The 18,213-nt window shown below is 45.0% G+C and overlaps 1 protein-coding gene across 2 annotated transcripts in view; it reads left to right on the forward strand.

The window, feature by feature from the left end:
• FNIP1 (folliculin interacting protein 1) overlaps positions 1 to 6,440 on the forward strand; it is a 64,822-nt gene extending 58,382 nt beyond the window's left edge. For both annotated transcript variants that reach the window (XM_009091364.4, XM_009091365.4), the window contains 4 exons: positions 110 to 278; positions 1,753 to 1,950; positions 2,290 to 2,405; positions 3,221 to 6,440. In XM_009091364.4, coding sequence (XP_009089612.1) covers positions 110 to 278; positions 1,753 to 1,950; positions 2,290 to 2,405; positions 3,221 to 3,299 — 562 coding nt within the window. In that variant the 3' untranslated portion in view covers positions 3,300 to 6,440. The remainder of the gene's footprint in view (positions 1 to 109; positions 279 to 1,752; positions 1,951 to 2,289; positions 2,406 to 3,220) is intronic.
• The last annotated feature ends 11,773 nt before the right edge of the window (positions 6,441 to 18,213 follow it).

Consider the following 18,213-nt stretch of genomic DNA (forward strand, 5'->3'; position numbering starts at 1 on the left):
TGCTTGACTTCAAGTTAGAAGAGAAATGAAAAAAGTATAAAAATGCACCCTATGTAAGGTGAATTTGTTGTTTACTGTTGTACATCTCTTTGATATGCCTTTCTTGCAGGTCAAAATTAGTTGAAGTCAACTCTGTCCAGCCCAGTATTGCCAATTTTGGAAGATCCTTACTAGGAGGCTACTGTTCCTCTTACGTCCCTGACTTTGTTTTGCAAGGAATAGGAAGTGATGAAAAGCTGAGGCACTGTTTGGTGTCAGATTTGTCTCATGCTGTGCAGGTAATTAAGCTATATTTGGTAAATGTATTTCTCACAGTAGGGAAAGATAAATGTTTGTGAAGGTACAAACCTGCTGGAAGTGGAAATATTTCCTGTCACAGCTCCTGTCAGATTTCTCCAGTCCCAGGTCACCAATTTTTCTCCTCTCTCAATTAATGTATCTGGAAAACGTGGATATTTCACTGCAATTCTGAAGCATGAAAGATGAGATTCCCACTGAAACCAGCTTGGGAGGCTTGTGCCCTGGGAAGATGGATCTCAGTGCTAAGCTGTATCACTGTCTCCTGTAGCTTGGCAGCTGATGGTTGTGTCCCCACAGGATGGAATGATGTTAAACAAGCCCATATTCTGAGGCTGTGCCTCTCTCCCTGGGCACAGAGTCCTTCTGCAGTGGTGCAGAAGCTCTCATTGCTCCCTCCTCTGTCCCTGCACGTCTGACCAATGTGCTGCTGCTTGTGCAGCAGAATGTGTTCTCCATCACAAATGCTCAGTATTTTGGAGACATTCTTTAGGATGGTAGTCCATGTGTCCAATAGCACTGTCCTCATTGGAAAAGGAGAAACATCTGAAGGGAACTGGTGTTTCTGACGTGTTGGAGATCATCTCTCCTCCACAGCAGTTTTTCCCTAGATGAACTGGGGCATGACTAGGAAGTGTGGTATTTCCTCCCTCTTTTACCAGGAAAGAATTAGAAAGCGGGCTGTCACTGAAAGTGTGACATCTGCTCCCATCTAGTTTACTCCCCAGAGAATAAGGAAAAACAGACTGCTGAGCAGCCACTTTCCTGAGACCTTCCAAAAAATCCCTTTTTCCCCTACTTCTCACTTCAACAGTGTGCATTAGACCTGCAGCCCTTCTCTGCATGCCCTTTCTGACTCCTTGGAGGCAGATAATTGCTAACAGTTCAGCCCAGAAAATTTATTAGGGAAGGACAGTGGGTTTCCAGATACTCCCCTTTTGAACCCTTTTTCATGGCTTTGGAAAGGTGGAACACCAGCAGGGGGGAATGGCAAGGCACAGGCTTGGTTCATAACTCCCTCTGCTGGCCTCCCATGAAGGGAAACCTGTGACAGCTGGGAATAATCTGACCTCATTAACACACTAAACAGCAAGTTGGATTTCTGGTGCTTTCGGTTTTAGGAGTTTAAAATACACTTTGGTATTTGATAAAAAGAAATCTAACATATCTAAAGATGTAACTGTCAGCCAATGACATGCTTTAAAGCCTGTAAGAAAAGATAGAATAGCCACTATCCTTCTAACACTGTGCCTTGCTTACAAAACCCTGCTGGTTTTAATGGATGGCATGCAATCTGGGCAGATGTATTTTAGGTGAAACAGTGTCTGGGATGCTGTCCTCCTATCTAGCAATGCTCTCCTAATATCCAGGATGGATATTTCTGTGAAAAGTTTTGTGAAAAGACTGCTGTCATTTGTCATTCTTGGGGTTCTGCTCTTCATTTTTTGTTCCTAGCACCCTGTTCTGGACGAGCCCATTGCAGAAGCTGTCTGCATTATTGCAGACACGGACAAATGGACGGTGCAAGTGGCCAGTAGCCAGAGGCGAATGATTGAGAATAAACTAGGAAAAGAAGTGTTAGTCTCCAGTCTCGTCTCCAACCTGCTTCATTCCACTCTTCAGCTTTACAAGCATAATTTATCTCCAAACTTTGTAAGTCTAAATGGAAATCATGAGGACAATGGTTTTGAAGCACCTTTTAACTTCTCAGGGTAGAGATACGTAAGGCTCTCCCTAGTGTTTCTATTCCTAGCCAGTGCAACTTCTGGTGTAGCTGTTTGTGATGCCTATTGAAATGCCACTCTAATCAAAACAGCTGCCTCATTTATTTTGATTTAAGATGTAATCAAAGGCTTCTGCTCAAAAATGAAAGTCCTGCCAGTGAATATCTCACCTAGACACGGCCACAGAACAGTCAGCAGGGGTATGGGATCTGTGCTTTCTGGTCTGGTTCTGTCTTCTCCCTGACACAAGTCCTTTTGCTTTTTTTAGTGTGTGATGCACCTGGAAGATCGGCTGCAGGAGCTCTACTTCAAAAGCAAGATGCTGTCCGAGTATCTCAAGGGCCAGATGAGAGTCCATGTCAAGGAGCTGGGCGTGGTGCTGGGGTATGGTCACAAAGTTCTCCCAGCAGTGCTACCCTGGGTGTCCTGGTGCCACACCCTTCACCTGGGCTTATTCCTAAGCACGGTGAAATGGATTCCTAAATGGGACTGGAACTCCTAAGTTACCCATGGCTTCAGGCTTCTCCTTAGGCATTGCTCAATCACAAGGATCCCCCAGCCTTTCTGTCTTCCCTGCGGGCAGGAAGATGGGCTCAGCACTCCGGAGCTTATCAAACTCCCTTCTTAGTTGGTCAGTCGTCACTGAACAGCATGGGGCAGCTGATTCCTCCAGGTTGACTTTCCCTACATGGCAGGAAACACTCTCTGTGTCATGTAAGGCACATAATAGCTCTCTGTGGGTGTGGGGCATGGGCAGAGGAGCTATTTAAGCAGTGTTTATAGGAAGGCTCTGAGTATGTTTTCCTGCAGAGGAGTGCAGCATGAGCAGGAAGGCACACAGAGCATGTGTAGGGCTGGACATGGCAGCTTTAGCCAGTCCTCTGCTCCTGTACTGTATCCCCTAACTATTATTCCCTTTACTCTGAAGTTAGGCAGGAATTTTCCTTCCCCCTTCTGCTTCCTCACCAGTTTGTTGGCCCTGTTAAAAACCCACCAGACAGGTGGGAGCTCAGACAGTGCTGACACTGTGGGAGCAGGCACATCTGGAGGGGTGGGAGGAACAATCTGGCAGCTCTAGTGCGTAGCCCATGGCCCAAGTGCAAGTGCTGGGGCTCGAGCAGGCGGTGTGGGTTCTGACACGTGTTCAGCCCAGTGACATTTCAGGCTGGATTAAACATGACTCTTCTGCTTCCTTTCAGGATTGAATCCAGCGACCTCCCCTTGCTGGCAGCTGTAGCGAGCACTCACTCTCCGTACGTTGCCCAGATCCTACTTTAAAATGCCAGAGGCCACAGACTTTGACTTTTTGCTTCTCTGGAAACAAAGTGGAAGACAACTTGTTCTGGCTCCTTTCTCTTTGCAGCAAGTAAAACAAACTGATTGTTGAGCTTGCAGCACCTCCATATATGACTGCATGGTGTGCAAACAGTTGGAGACTTTTCCTCTCCCACTTAGCGATTTATAAAAAAGGATAAAGAAAGGAGAAAGGAAGACTGAGTAAGCCCAAGATTTCCACCACAGAAAAGTGGAGATTTTAGCAAAGCTGAAGAGATGCATTTTTTTAGCAGTTTCTGCCACATAGCTGGCTGTGACTTATACTGGGGAATGGAGGAAGAACTGCTCTGAGAAATACGTGATGCCATCACCCCTTATAAACTGAACAAGAGAGCAGCTGCCTTCAGCCAGGCTGCAGCTGATGAGGATCACATTAGGATCTGTAATCTCAAGCTGCAATGATTTGTAAACAACTTCTACTTTTTCACATCATAGTCCAATTCTGAATACTTCCCAGAGGAAGAACGGGGCAGAGGCCTGTTTTTTTTCTGTAAGAAGCTTATTAATGACAGTCAGCTACAGAATTTATGTAAGATCTTTCTCCTGGGAAGAGGAAATAGTGGGGGACAGAGGGCGACAGGGAGAATGGAGGAAGAGGCCAACAGACAAACTAGCGATGGAGGTTCTTGGCTGGATGCTGTAACCAGTATTAAATGTTTATAATGTTTAAATGTTGCTTTATACTAAATGATGCTTTTCTTTGTCAACGTAATCAAAATGTTAAAAACAAAAATAATCTAAAGAGAACGTTGGCTGAAATTTCCCCATGGGTTCCCCAGAATGACATGACAATTACCTCTAACTTTTTTATGATATATAAAATCTTGGACCATCATATTCTTTTTACAGCAGTCAGCTATTGAAATAATGAACTAGAAATAATTGTACCAAAGCACTGGGGACAGAACGAGTAGACTATTACCCTTAATTGCTCAGGTAACAAATTGATACATTTTTTAAAACCGTTCTACAAAAAAAAAATGAACATTGATTACACCATAGTGTAGTAATATCCAAATTATTTTTTGACAAATATACCCTTGCTGCAGATGACTCTAATCCCTTTTCTACTCACTTGTGTAATTACCAGCAGGAAATGTTGTTTATTTTATTCTCAGCATTTCTCTTTTACTCAGCCATCACTGGTTTGTCATTGTATATACAATAGCTGTACGAGTAGCTGATGGACCCAACGTGGTGTAAGTAATGTAAATAGACAGTGGGAGGTGGATTATGTTTTCGAAGGCTCTACTACCTCAGTTTAACTGGACACTTCATTCTAGGCTTTGCTTTCCATATTTGTCCTAGCAGCCAATTAATGTTGCTGATTTTTAGCTTCTGTTTTCATCTCTTAGGTTTAGCATATTGAAATTCATGGATTATCCACACAAGTAGGAGACACGTAATCACTTGGTCGCTAAACTCTGTAAAATTTCTATAAATACATCATTCTGTAATCATCTTTTCAATAGTACAGCACGCCTGCTATTGTTGTTTGCAGAGTTACTTTAAGTACAAATCTATTTTAGCAATTTGATAAACTTGAAAACAATAGGAGAGATCCCTGCCCCACCTCTGTCAGTGACAGAACTCTCCTCCCTTCCTTCTCTGGGGCCAGGATTCACCTGGAGTAGTTTTTCAGTACTACTTAAAATCTGTCACCTAAAACTCTGTTCCAGGGAGATCTGCGTGGCAAACCCACCCCTCCCTTCCATGTAGGACTGAGTCTACATCAGGAAGTGACCCCAACATTCATACAGACAGTGTCATTGGAAACTCTTTTGTATATAAAATCTAATGCTGACTGCTGCAGGGGAAAACCTTGTGTTTAATCTGTGATCCAAGGATTTGTTTCTCCCATTTTTCTTTCCTTGCCACACAATTATATTACATCTGGCTTTTGGAATGAGCACAAAACAGGGGCCCAGTTGTGTAAACACGTTTCTAATGAAATATAGGATTGCACTCAGAACGTGGATGTTTAACTCTTCGCTAGGATATGTGGCAAGGGCAGTAGTTGGATACCATTGTTGTGCACAGACTGGCAGCGGTGACCTGGCAGTGTCTGTGCTGCTGGGGCTGGCAGAGAAGGGTTCCTTCCTGTGCCTTGGGAGGTTCTGTGGGTAAGTTCATCCACAGCATGTGCCCATAGAGCTGGGTAGCTGCACCCTCACCCTGGTGTCCCCCAGGACTGTGCTCACAGTGATCCTTACAGGAGAATACTGGTCCTCATTTGAGCCTTTATTGTGCAAATTGTTGGGGTCACTTTGAAATGGGTTTGACTCTCCAGAAAGGCCCTTGCACGGCCTGCAGTGATGTGAGAGGAGAAGGAGGTGGCTGTTGAGTGGCACCTTCTCTGCTGCCCTCTGCCCAGCACCAGCCAGTAATGGCATTTATGGAGTGCTCAGTCAGTCCCAGACAGAGCAGCCACGGTTGCAGCTTCCTCATCATCCTCCCACAGTGCCAGTCCCTCCTGGCATGGCAGCAGCCTCTCCACCTCTCAGCAGTGTTGTGGCCAGAACACAACCAAAACCCTTGTGAGATGGGAAGTTTTCCTGTGAGTGAACTTTTTTGGGTACGTGAACAATGTGGTACATATGTCTGTTTGTTAAATATGAAAAGGGATTTTTACAGGATATAGAACTGACTTTTTAAAATATATCACTATTCTTATGTGTGAATAGAAAACTAATTTTTGATTTCTTTTTTCCACTACTCCCAATCTCCATTATTAACATGTCTTAATTTTCTGGCTGAAACCTAATTATACTAGGCACACAAATTAGCAAATTTGATTTTGTTGCAATTGGCAAACACTGGGCTGCTAAGAACAAAAAACTGTTTAAAAGAACAGATTTTACACCTTGCATATGTTTTCCCTATTAGTTCTTAGAAATGTTTTATGACAATTTTTTGCTTTCTCTAAATTATTTAGATGGTGGTACTTGTAAAATGCTGGGTAAAATGTACATACTTGTTATCTCTTCTGTTTTTGTATATATTTCCCAAGATGTGCACTTGTATTATAATAACCATTCCCAATTTTAGGGGAAATTTGTGCAATAAATACAGTATGTCAGTTTAGTTCTGGTACCTTATGTGTCCCTTTTTTGACATGTGCTATGAGTCTGTGGGTGAGTGAACCATCTTACATTCGATGCCTGTCTCCTTTCAGCTCCCCTTTTTGGGGCATTGATTTTGGCACTTGGTCAGTGCTGCAGCCATTTTGATTTGGGATCTTATAAGGAATTAAGTGTTTCAAATAGGAATTTGTGATTGAACTTGCTGTCCCTTCAGCTGTGGATGTTGTTGGCCCCCAGAAGGCAACAGTGAGATGGGAGGGAGGTCCTGATGCTCTGTACCGATGCTTGACTTTGTGTGAGGTGAACAAACATAAGCAGAAAGCCATTGTCTTCCACTGGTTCATACATTCATTCCTGAAATGACCTGCAAGGAAGTCTGTCACAGAGGTGTTTGCCATTGTGCTTGTCACTGCATTTGTGCCCATCTGCCTGAGTACAATCCCTTCTCTGTCTCTCTGGGCTGCTGCACAGGAATGGTTATTGAGGAGTCGTCGTAAGGTTTTATTAAATCCAACTTCAAATTGTGATAGCAGTGCTGCCAAGAAAAGTGAAGTAATAATCATACAACAGGAAAAACAAATGGGAAGATGTAGCAGAGTGAATAAATGAGGCTTTAAAGCATCTGGGTTAAATAAGGTCCTGTGTTCCCAAAGAATGGAAAAAGGACAAGCAGAAGATGGAAACCTTTGCCCGAAGCAGCTGCATCTTCTATTTTTGATAAATGCTACATGCTTTCCTGCCCTGGTTCATACCTGCCCCAGGTGCCCTTGCCACATGCAAGGTGCAGGATGAGCCAGGGGATGAGCTGAGGTCGGTGTCCCCAAGCCCTGTCTTGCAGTGACCAGCTGCGGGGCAGGGAACACTGTGGGTCTCACATTCAGCACAGACAGACAGCACAGGAGCCTTCTAGGATTTCCACTTGCACCTGCCAAGTCATTTAAAAGGATGCCCATGATGGGAGTGTTTGGAAGAATGGAATTTGTCCTCTCTCAGAGGAATGAAGGCCACAACAACTGACTCTTGGGTGCTTAAACTGGTCCTGTGACACCACCGTGAGGTTTCCCTATGCACAGGGATGAATTGCTCTGCCTGCCTTCTCTGCTGGCATCCCAAGTAACACTGTGTCAGTGCCTCAGTGCTCCGTGTGGGTGAGTCAACAAAAGCAATTAACATGGGATCCCTTGCCTTTTAAAACTGATAACACGGGGGTTTTGCTGGCCTGGTGTACTGTTCCATGATGGATTCACAAGGCAGAGCCTGCAGTCCTGCAGCAGCACTGAAGGTGTCAAGCAAGCAGCTCCAGCAGAGTCTGCAGCAGGAGATGCTCGGTTTTAGCTGGGAGTTCTGCCATGGAACACTGAGATGCGCACTGTGCACTGTCAGACCTCCTGCAGAGCTTCTTGGGCTGAGTGCACCTGACAGAGGGCAGAGAATTTTGTGTTACCAGAGTAGATGGTCATGAGGTGTCCTCCTGATGGGGATGGCAAGAGTAGCTGGAGTCATGTGTCTGTGTGGGTGTTTGGCAGCAATGATGTGAGCAGTAAATTCAGCAGTGTAATCACTGCAGCATCCAGAAAATGCTGATGTTAATGCCCAGAATTGATTTCCTTTTAAACTTTCCAGCTAGACTGGGACATAGCACTTGCTAGGCATTATTTTTACTGTATTGTTGCTGCTTTTCTGTAATTCCCTTAATTTTCCTGAAACAAAAGCAAAAGCTAATTCACTTAGCTGAGGCAAAGACAGGAAGGAAGCCACAGGCACCCGAGTACCATGGCGTCTCTCATCTCCCACATTATTCCCAGGGGTCTGCAGAAGAGGATATGATTATTTTCTGTGTGTGGCTTAGAGCAGAGTAACCACAGGATAATTTCTGGATCCAGGGGTGGGAAGCAGCTTGATGTGTTGGCTGCACAAAAGCACAGAGCTCTTAACAGCTCTTTGCTGAGCTGCTGTTGCTTTCTTCTCTCTTAAACATTTATTAAAAAATAGTGGCCTTGTAGTTGGAGGTAAAAGTAAGCAGAGTGCCTGGAGATACACGTGACTTCTGAATCTCTGTGCTGCAAGGAACATTTCTGTTTATGTGCTGCAGCATGCACATTCTGTTCCAGCCAATCCCCTCATTTATTTTCTGGTACAGGAGCAGTTACAGGCTTTGCACATCACCCCTGCAGCCTTTTTGTCTTCCCCCTGTACAAGATCATCTTTGCTGTTGCTACAGGCAGATCTAAATACACCAGTGCTTAGGGTTTTAGAAAGTGTTGCTGGTGCTGGCTAGAGATGCTTCTTTACTGGAACAGAACATTTTTCTGTTATGACTGCCAAAGAACCACAAGTTCAAATCCTATGGGATCTGTCCAGGCTTTTGGAGCAGAATCTGATTCCCCAGCAGCAGTGGCTTTGCTTAGAGAGTCCTCTGGCAGAGGAACTGGAAGGTAAATCATCTGTGCCCAATGGGCCTGGTAGCTTTCCCAAAGGGGTGGTTAATTTTCCCATTGCTGTGGTCAGTGGGAAGGAACAGACATTACAGGACAGGCAGCTCAGCACCAAGGAACAGGAGTGAGAGCTCCTGCCCTGACTGGCATGGAAAGTGCCAACACAGAGCATCCCATGGGGCTGGGGTCCCCACAGGAACCTGGTGGAAGAGCTGGCATGAGGGGTTTTGTGTTGGAGAGGTGCTGTGATTCTCCTTCCACTGAAGGGCTGCTGCTGGGCAGTGTTTTCTGCCACAGCAATGCCTGCTGGCCTGCAAGGCTGGACAGTTGTGTGGCCTCTGGAAAGGAGCAGCTTCATGTGAGCCATCACCTACATGTCACCCACTCCGGTCTTGCTCAGGCTCTCTGGCAGCTTGTCTCCTCCTGGAAGCAGCATAGTAGCAGGAAGCAGCATGTTACTCCCATGTATTTGTTTATTTTCATTACAAAAAATATTTGTACAGCAGCAGAATTTGATCTCCAAACCTCTGTGTGTTCCAGCTGTTTGTTCCCAGCTAGAGTTTAAGACATCTGCTTGGAGGGTGGGGATCAGTGCCTGAGCTCCTGAGAACCAGCTGCAGCAGGGCCCAGAGAGCCCTTCACGCCGGTCGCTGGTGGTTACGGTATGAGAAGGTGCAGGAGTAAAGGCAGGTGGCAGCAAGTAGCTGGTCCGGCGGTTTGGGATGTCGGTGATAAGGAAAGGCCACCTGAAGCACTCGGGAGTGGTTCGTGTTGAGGCAGCACCTCCTACGTCCGGCATGACCTCAGAGGCCGCGGCGGTGACAGGAGTCCTTCCCCTCAGCGCACGTCAGCTGCACGCCAGCGCTGGGCGCTGCCCCTGTCCGCTGCTGTTGCTCAAAGCCCCGTGGGTTGGGCAATGCCCGCGCTGGCCCTGGCTGTGTGGGCAGGGCAGTTTGTGCCCCGCATCCCATCGGCAGCCAGGGAGTGCCGCGATGCGCTGCGGCCGGAACAACCGGCCCAGGTGGTTCGCGGGGCGAGTTCGGCCGCGGGGTTGCTTCCTGCTGGGACTGACTCGGGCGTAGAACTCGCTTTGTTTCAAGGCCAGGTTTCCCCAGAGCTCCATCTCGGAGCCCTGCAGTACAGCCAGGCAGCTGTCTGGGTGCCCAGACACCAGCGAGGGCGAGTGGCCGTGACTGCGGGGCAGAGCTGTGCTGCCGGGCCGCACGGAGGAGCCATTCCGGCCCGGCCAGCAGCCCTTGTTGCAACATCCCAAAGGAAGTATTTGGGCCGCAGGCGCGTCCCAGATTTCCAAAGCTGCCCAGGCGATAAGCAGATGCCTTTTTTTTATGACACAGATGCTCTCCTATGCCCCAGCTTTGGCCAGGCCCCCATCTGCGAGAGGAGCATGCAGTTCGAGTGCTGGTGGGGACTTCTGCTGTGATTCACCTCTCACTGCACCTTCGTGCTTTCAGTTTTTGTGCTTGACTTCCTTAAGGACCTGCAACCCAGCCCCTTTGGTAACAATATTTCTTTGGATAAAGCTTCTAAGAAATTATAGACCAAGAAAAATCTTAAAGAAGAACGAGCCATGGGCGGCAGGATGGAAGTGTCCTACTCTGGCTCAGCTTTTTTCACTTTAAAAAAACAAAACCTTGTGAGTGGGAGGGAGCCCCTTCCTCTGGAGCAGGTCACAGGGGAGTACGGGCTGGGAGAGCCTGGTGGTGCCACAGTGCCAGAGGTCAGGGCCATCCCAGGGCCATGACTCTGCCTTTTAGCCCATAAAGACATTGTTTAATTGCTGGTATCTTTTGGTTTGAAGATTTCAAACCAAAGATTTCCTGTGCTTTCCGAAATGTTGAGGGAGTGGAACTCTGTCCGACCGTGCCTTTGCCTGCTTCCATTGTTCAGTTTCTAGCACTAACCAGAATGTCTGTTTAATCTGGAACTTGCTTTTCCTTCTCCATTAACTCCCTAAGATGAGCTTTGATTCCACTGTTTGGACAGGCCCTGCTTTTTCCTTATGGGAGAGCACTAAGGAGGGATGGGGGTCATGCAGATCACATGCGGCTCTGCTGTGCTGGAGCAATCGCAGCCAATGCTGCTCTCATAGTTATTTCCTGCATGAGCAGGATGGGCTGAAGCTGCAGCTCTGGGACACATGAATGTGTCACTGGCAGTGCTGGGGCCAGGTGGGAGAGCTGAAGGTGGAGTTTGTCCTAGGTTCTTAATGGAAAACAAGTATTTTCCTTAAGTGGCATTGAAAATGAAGGCAGTGTTTCTTAGGGAAGTGCACATAGCTGGGCTGAGGAAGAAGGGTGAGAACATTTCCTTGAGAAATGAGCATCTTACTTTCCAAAGGCTCATTAATTTAGTTTTCTTGACTAATCAAATGAATTTTTAGAATATTTTCAGTAATGTCACCAAAAGAAAAGTGGTTTATAAACAGCCTGGAGCCAGCAGAGAGTGCAGTGGTGAGGGCGCCTGGAAGCAAAGCCCAAGTCTGTGTAGGGGTGACCCCAGCTGTCCCTTGGCCAGCTCCCAATTCTGACGCAGGGCCACTGGTGGGATGTCTCCTGAGCAAACACGCTCATTTGGGGCCTTTGGAGTGGCAATGTCAAGAAGTCCTTATGCTACAAAGGTGTCCATAAACGGTGACTTTAGAGCAGAGGGTACCAGTGGGTTTATGTGCTTGATTTTCCTGACAGGGATGCTATTCACTTTGGAGAACTTCAGTGTGTTAGAAAGACTATGTTCAGCATTTCTTCTACAGCTATTTCTAGAATTAATTCAAAATTACAGCCATGAGCAATTATAGTTTTCAATAGCTTATTGAGTGCACTGAATCCTAAGACATTAACTACCACGTTTTCAAGGAGCAGATTTATTAATAGCAGCTGTAACTAGAAATCTTGTTTAATTTTGATCACTACCAAAAGACATGAAAAAATAAGAACTCCTGTTTTCATGTATTAACAATAAGACTGATAAAATTTGTGGGAGATATTCTGGGCAAACAAAAAAATTACAGCTGTGTTCCTTGTGCTGCAATAATTAATGATCATGCACTTTATTCTCCAAAGCTGTTTTTCTTGTACAGTTTAACTAAAGGTCTTGATCTCTGTCATTTCACATGACATTGTTCTGAGGCTGTAAAAGCCATCAGCCTGAAGGAGAATTTATTTTTCAAAATACAGCTTAACTCTCCAAACTATTTCTTAAATTATAGGTTAGTGAAAAGCAGGCCCTTCCCATGAAAACAGAGTTTTTTAAGAACTGTAGACTTGATCTGATTTAGTATTAAAATCAAGGGCTCTGTCTTGGGCTGGTAAGAATCCCCATTGCTCATGGCAACTGCAGCTCTTCACAGCTGTGAATCCAGACACACATTTTTCAGGGGAAAATAATCCTTAACCTAAATACAACTTTTCAGATATTTTGAGGTTGACCTTCACCTCCTTGTCTGTTTTTTTTCCCAAGTTGGCTGGCTGGGAAGATGCTGACCCCACTGGATTACAAGCTCCTACAGCAGCTCATCCTTGCAGTGAAGGAATCACAGGCTCTGCTGGAGCCCATGCAGGGCTTGTCCAGTGCAAGTGATTAGTCTCAGAAATATGGGGTGAATTCCCACTTTTTCAGCATGTGAACAACAGAGGCAGGTTTGGAGGAAATGTCTTCCATCAGAAGTTCTATCCTCTGCCTTTATCACTTACAGTCAAAGCATGAAAGCTCATTAGGTGTGATTTGGCTGTTTCCTGTCAGCTCAAGAGGCAGCAGAGCAGCATTGCTGGAGCATGTGGTGGTCTCATTATTTCAGCAAGGGAAACACTCTGCAACAGAACCCTCACCCCCTCCTTGCCCATGGTGTTTAAACTAAATGGTTTTAAACGAAAAGAGAGTTGATTTATGTTAGATACAAGGAAGAAGTTTTCTGCAGTGAAGGTGGTGAGGCCCTGGCACAGGATGCCCAGAAAAGCTGTGTCTGCCCCATCCCTGGAAGTGTTCAAGGTGAGGTTGGATGGGGCTTTGAGCAACCTGGTCTAGTGAAAGGTATCCCTGCCCATGGCAGGGGGCTGGAAGAAGATGACCTCTAAAGGTTCCTTCTAACATAAACCATTCTGTGATTTTGTTATTGCATAAGTTACTGACAGCTTCATCTGCTGGACCACCATCACTGCACCTCCAGGTTTGGGGTGTCCCTGACACTTGTCTCCACTCACAATCTTGCCATACCCCAGGACATGGCTTTACTGATGATTCCCACCCTGGCCCAGGCCAGGAGCTGCAGAGCTCTGCTCTCTTAGTTTCTTACTGCAATACTCTTCTTGCCAATTTTGATTGCAGATTCCTTACCATGTGTGTGCACATCCTTCTTGAGACCACAACTGGAAAAAGCTCTGGGCTGGTTCCCGCTCAGGGTCTCCTTAACTGCAAACCCACAAACTGTTTCCATTTCTCTTGGTACCTTCTTCAAAAGTGCAGCACTTTTGTAATACTCTCCTAGCATGAGACCAAAGGATGGTTCACAAAGTAGCAACTACTACAGCAATAGTTTATATAAAAGAAAACACTTCTACTGCAAAGACAATTTTGCCTTAGATAAAGATAGCAATGAAATCCAACTGTTCCAATGCAATGGACTGCCATGGAAAATGTTTGTCAGTGACAAAAGCTCTGGAAAAAAAAAAGTAAGTCACTTTTTAATCAAAAAAGTAGTGAGTTATCTGCTGGTACCATCCATGGCTTTTAGTGTGCTGGTATGGCACTGAGAGTATCCCTGACACACAGAGGGGAGGTAAGGGCACTTGGAGGGCAACTCCACTCAGCTTTCTAGAAAAGTCAAAGGTTCCTGGTTCCATTTGCGCAGTCACTTCAAATGCAGCTATTGAAAATTATATTTCCTTGACAAGATTGGTTTTGGTGTCAGGGTTTTTCTGGAAGTCACTGTGCTGCCTATGGGCCAAGCAGGTCACTGCAGGAATTTTTGTGTTTCCCTTCTCAAAGGAAATTGCAAATACATTTCCAGGCACAGCTCTGGAAATACCCCAACAGCAGCCTCTATCACCTCTTCAGTATTTTAGACTGGGCAGTGCTTGTGTCTCAGCTTTCAGCTACATGGAGTGAAATGCCTAGAACTCTTAAGAAATTGCATCTGCCTTAATGTCATCACTGACATCCTTCCTAATAAATATTTTCCTAAAAACCCTCAGTCCTCTCTCTCTGATGAAGAAGACTACTTCCACAGGGGTAAGCAGTGATAGGTAAGTGGTATTTGTGTACTTGGGTGACATCTGTTTTATTGGGCAGAGCACTCAGCTGTGCACTTGATAACTTGCATCACCCTCTGATTCATACAATCATCTGACCTTCATCTAACTGCTGCTTTGCTTTTATTTCCTTTTCTCCCTATGAGTTATGGTAAAGGAACTTCTTCCTGTGCTCCATACACAATGCTTCCTTTTATTCAAGGTTTGGTTGTGCTTTTGGCATTTAAAAAGACAACCAGTACAGCCATCTACTGAAAAAGCACAGGATGAAGTATCATGTCTCTCTCCCCTCACATTTACCCCCCTGCAGTCTACACACACTCCAGAAGTTGCTGTACTTTGGACACAGCCTGGTGAAATCCCAGCTGGGAGATGCTGCAGCCCCTCAGGGTGGGATGATGGGGTTTGCTAAGAGGGTTCCTCCCAGTTTAGTGTATGGACAAGCCGGCAGGTCTTCCAGGAGGAGTCTAACTTTGCTGGCTCTGTCTGGTGCTGTACCTTCAGCTCCTGCTCTGCCCTGCTGAGGCTGTTCCTCTGGGTACACACTTCTGTGTCTCCCTTGCAGGTGAGGAATGACATCCATCTCCCTGGATGTCCCAACTTTCTGAAGTATGAAGGTAAAAGAGAGTCTGGTGGTCTCTGAGCAGGAGCATCTCAGCTATCTGAGGCAGGAGAGCTTCTGGGTGGTTAGAAGAGGCCATCACAGGCTTGGGACACTGTTAGGAATCAATATCCCATGACACAGAATTACTGTATGTTACCAAGGGCAGGGTCTCAAGAAGGAAGGGAGGAAAACCACATTGAGTGGAGGAAGTCATCTGCAGATCTTTCTAAAGTTAAAAATAGTGAGGATTTTGTCTGAAGAAGACAGTTTGTCCTGCTATGCTGCTGTCATCATGTGAGCAGGCTGTATGCTTCTGCATTTGAAGACTAAAACTGAATGCTGAAAACAGGAACTTTCTGGAAATTCCGCACGCCTGAGATGTAATGGTTTTAGTGAGTTTCCTGATATCATCTCATCCATATGGTTGTTCTTGGATGGGGAACTAAACATGTAATTAGCTCTGTAGGGTCACTAAAAGTTGAAGAAGAGATCATAAGGAATCATAAGGATGCATGATATCCTGCAAAGACAGATGATAAAAGCAACTGCCCCTGACAGTGAGCACTTCAAGGCAAGAGAGCCCAGTTTAAGAGCATGGAGGAACTGAGCTCTTGCTAACTCATGTCAGCAGGAGCTGTTTATCTCCTCCTCATCAAAGTATCAGACTGACAGCATTAAAAGGTGACTAAAACCAGAGGATGATACAGAGAATTTTGGCCTTCATAGCTTTGCAATGACTTCACCAAGCATTCCTGGCTCCCAGGCCTGGACTGAGTCTACTAAACTGTGCAACATTTCTTCATAATCAAATTATAGTTTATACACAGGCACAAAAACACAAACACAAGAGACCTGTATCTTCCCACAAATGCACCAAATGTCTGCAAACAATGGAAAGCTGATCTAATGCTGGCTGAATCGTCAGTGAGGTCTAGACTACAATAGCAAAGCCTGTGGTTTCAAAGAACCTTAACACCAGCAGCAAGAGAACGGTAAGAAATGAAAGTCTTCCCCAGCCCTGGTTTTGACTCAAATGCTGTAATGTTTCTCGAAGGATTTCACAAATAAGTAGAGTGTATTTGATTGCATAAAGCAGTGAAATTGCCTGTCAGGCGTTTATTCACAGTTTCTTAATCCAGATGATTTCCAGTTAAGGGAAAGTCTAGACCGTTGGCTTGTTCTTTGGCAGAAGAGAAATTTTTTATTATTTTTTCACATGCTCAGAGAATTACTCAATTTACTTAAAAATGGGGAAGGACTGAGATCCTATTTACTCTATTTTTATCATATTTAAACTGGCTGCTCTCTGTAGGCATGCCCCATTCTTTTACCAGCTCAACATTGTTGGTCAAAGTGTTGTCCACTAACAAATGCCACAGATACACAGAATGGTCACATTGAGTTATGCAAGTGCTTGGCTTTTTGCCTTTGAAAATAGCTACTCAGTAGAAAAATACAAATCCCACTGCATGTTCTCTCTGGGTTATAACAGGTCACAGACACAAAATCCTCACTGTTTGTGAAATCTTCTTGCAGCTTATAGTTGTACAACTTTTTACATCCCTAAAAAATTAATGGGAATAAGATATGCTAAATTGGCAACTGATACCAAATTACTGGTGGAGTTTCCCATGCCAAGATTGATCTTTCTTTTTGTTACTTAAGTCTTCATCTTTATCTGTGCCCAGCCCATTCTTTTACCCACCTTCCACTTTGTAATGGTTTCTGGCATGATGTTTCCGACAACAAATGAAGAAAATCTTTCAGTTGAAGCTATAACCTGATTTTAGCAACAAAGAACATGCAAATGAAGCAGTCACCAGACTCCAGATTGCCTGCTGTCAGGGCAGGTTTTCCCCCGCCACCCCCATCTTTCATTTTTTCAGGCTTGAGCATGGACATCTGTATACTGTTTCTGGATACCTCCAATATCTAGACAGGTCCATATGCTCTTTTGGGTTTTGTCAACAAAGTGCTGGGACTGGAATCACATATCTGTAGGCTGTGTGTAGTAAAAATAAAGTGGCAAAAAACACACAAAAAATTGATACCAGGGCCTGTTTCAGACAGAGTTGTTCCATTGTGTGGTGTGTAGCAAGCCACCAACTTGTGGCTTGGAACAAAGCAGCTGGGGTTTAGATGTTATTTTGTAACTATTTTGAATGGGTTTTTTTCAGTTCTTATTTGCTGTTGATAATGTTGTACAGTACACCATGCCTGAGGCAGTTTGGATGCTCCAGTGATTTGGCAGGAGTCCTTTTTTTCCTCATCCCACTCACTCACATTCATCAGGGCTTGGTAACTCCATCAGGGTGGTGGCAGGCCCTGGAGGGACCCTTGCAAGTCACTCAGCAGTGGCATGGGAGAGGAATGCCCTCCTTCATACCTGCTGTTTCCCATACAGACAAGGAAGGGAAATGAGAAAGATGAGAACATACATGTCAGTGTCACGGGACAGCCAGTGTTCTTTCAACACAAACAGCTTTCACTGTCCTCACTGGCAACCTTCAGAGAGTGCATCAATGCCTGTCTTTGTGTTCACAGAAACCTTAGTAAATGAATAGCAAATAACCCAATTCACTGTTTCCTTTTCAGATTGTTCCTGACTTGGGAACCAGAACTCCATAAGCCCTGGCCAAGGATTACATGACACAAAGGCCAGGGTGACATGTTCCCAACACACTGTGCATCCTCAAGCGTCAAATATTTGTTAATTCAGAATTTCCACCTGTTGTCCATGAAGCCTTTCCTGTGGACACCCCACAAATTGCCCTTAGCTGAGAGATGTGTCCTTCAATTGGGACTAAGACTTAACAAATTGTTACTGCCTCCGAGCTATGGCTCAGGCTGCTCTTGGGAGCAGCTGGGGCTTGTCATTCCCTCTCTTTACATGATAATAAAATCTTTCAATCTTAAGGCTCCCTAAATTTCCAGTCCACTCACACCAGCACTCAGCACATTGGAGACCATCACAGATGTGTGACAGTGAACATGAAAAGCAAGGAAAATTGCTACTGAAGGTAAAATATAAGTAAGGTAGGTGTTCCATCTTCACATTTAAAAGGTGTCAGGCTCCCCATTTGTTTCTGTATTGTTGATGGCTGAAACATTAGGGTTTGTCACAAGGAGATCTGCAATTGCTTATGTGTACATGGCTTATACTCTTCAGGAAAAAAATCTGCATATGGAACGAAAGCCCTTCAGGAAAAATCTATTCTAGATTTTTTTTTTTAGAAGGAAAGTCATGTTAGTCTTGAGTTAAAAAGAAGAAAGATGAGGGTTTAGTTTTAAAAAACTGAATGTTAAACTAATAATACAGTAACACACCAGAAAGATAATGATCTCACAGTCCAGTTTCTTCTTTTCTACTTTTACCTTTATCCTTTGAACTGAAGCTCTGGAAATATGCACAGAGGGGAAAAGTAGCTCCAGTATTTGGATAATTTCATTCTTGCTATTGATTTTTCAAAA

This window comes from Serinus canaria, chromosome 13 (genome assembly GCF_022539315.1).
Source record: "Serinus canaria isolate serCan28SL12 chromosome 13, serCan2020, whole genome shotgun sequence".
Lineage (NCBI taxonomy): Eukaryota > Metazoa > Chordata > Aves > Passeriformes > Fringillidae > Serinus > Serinus canaria.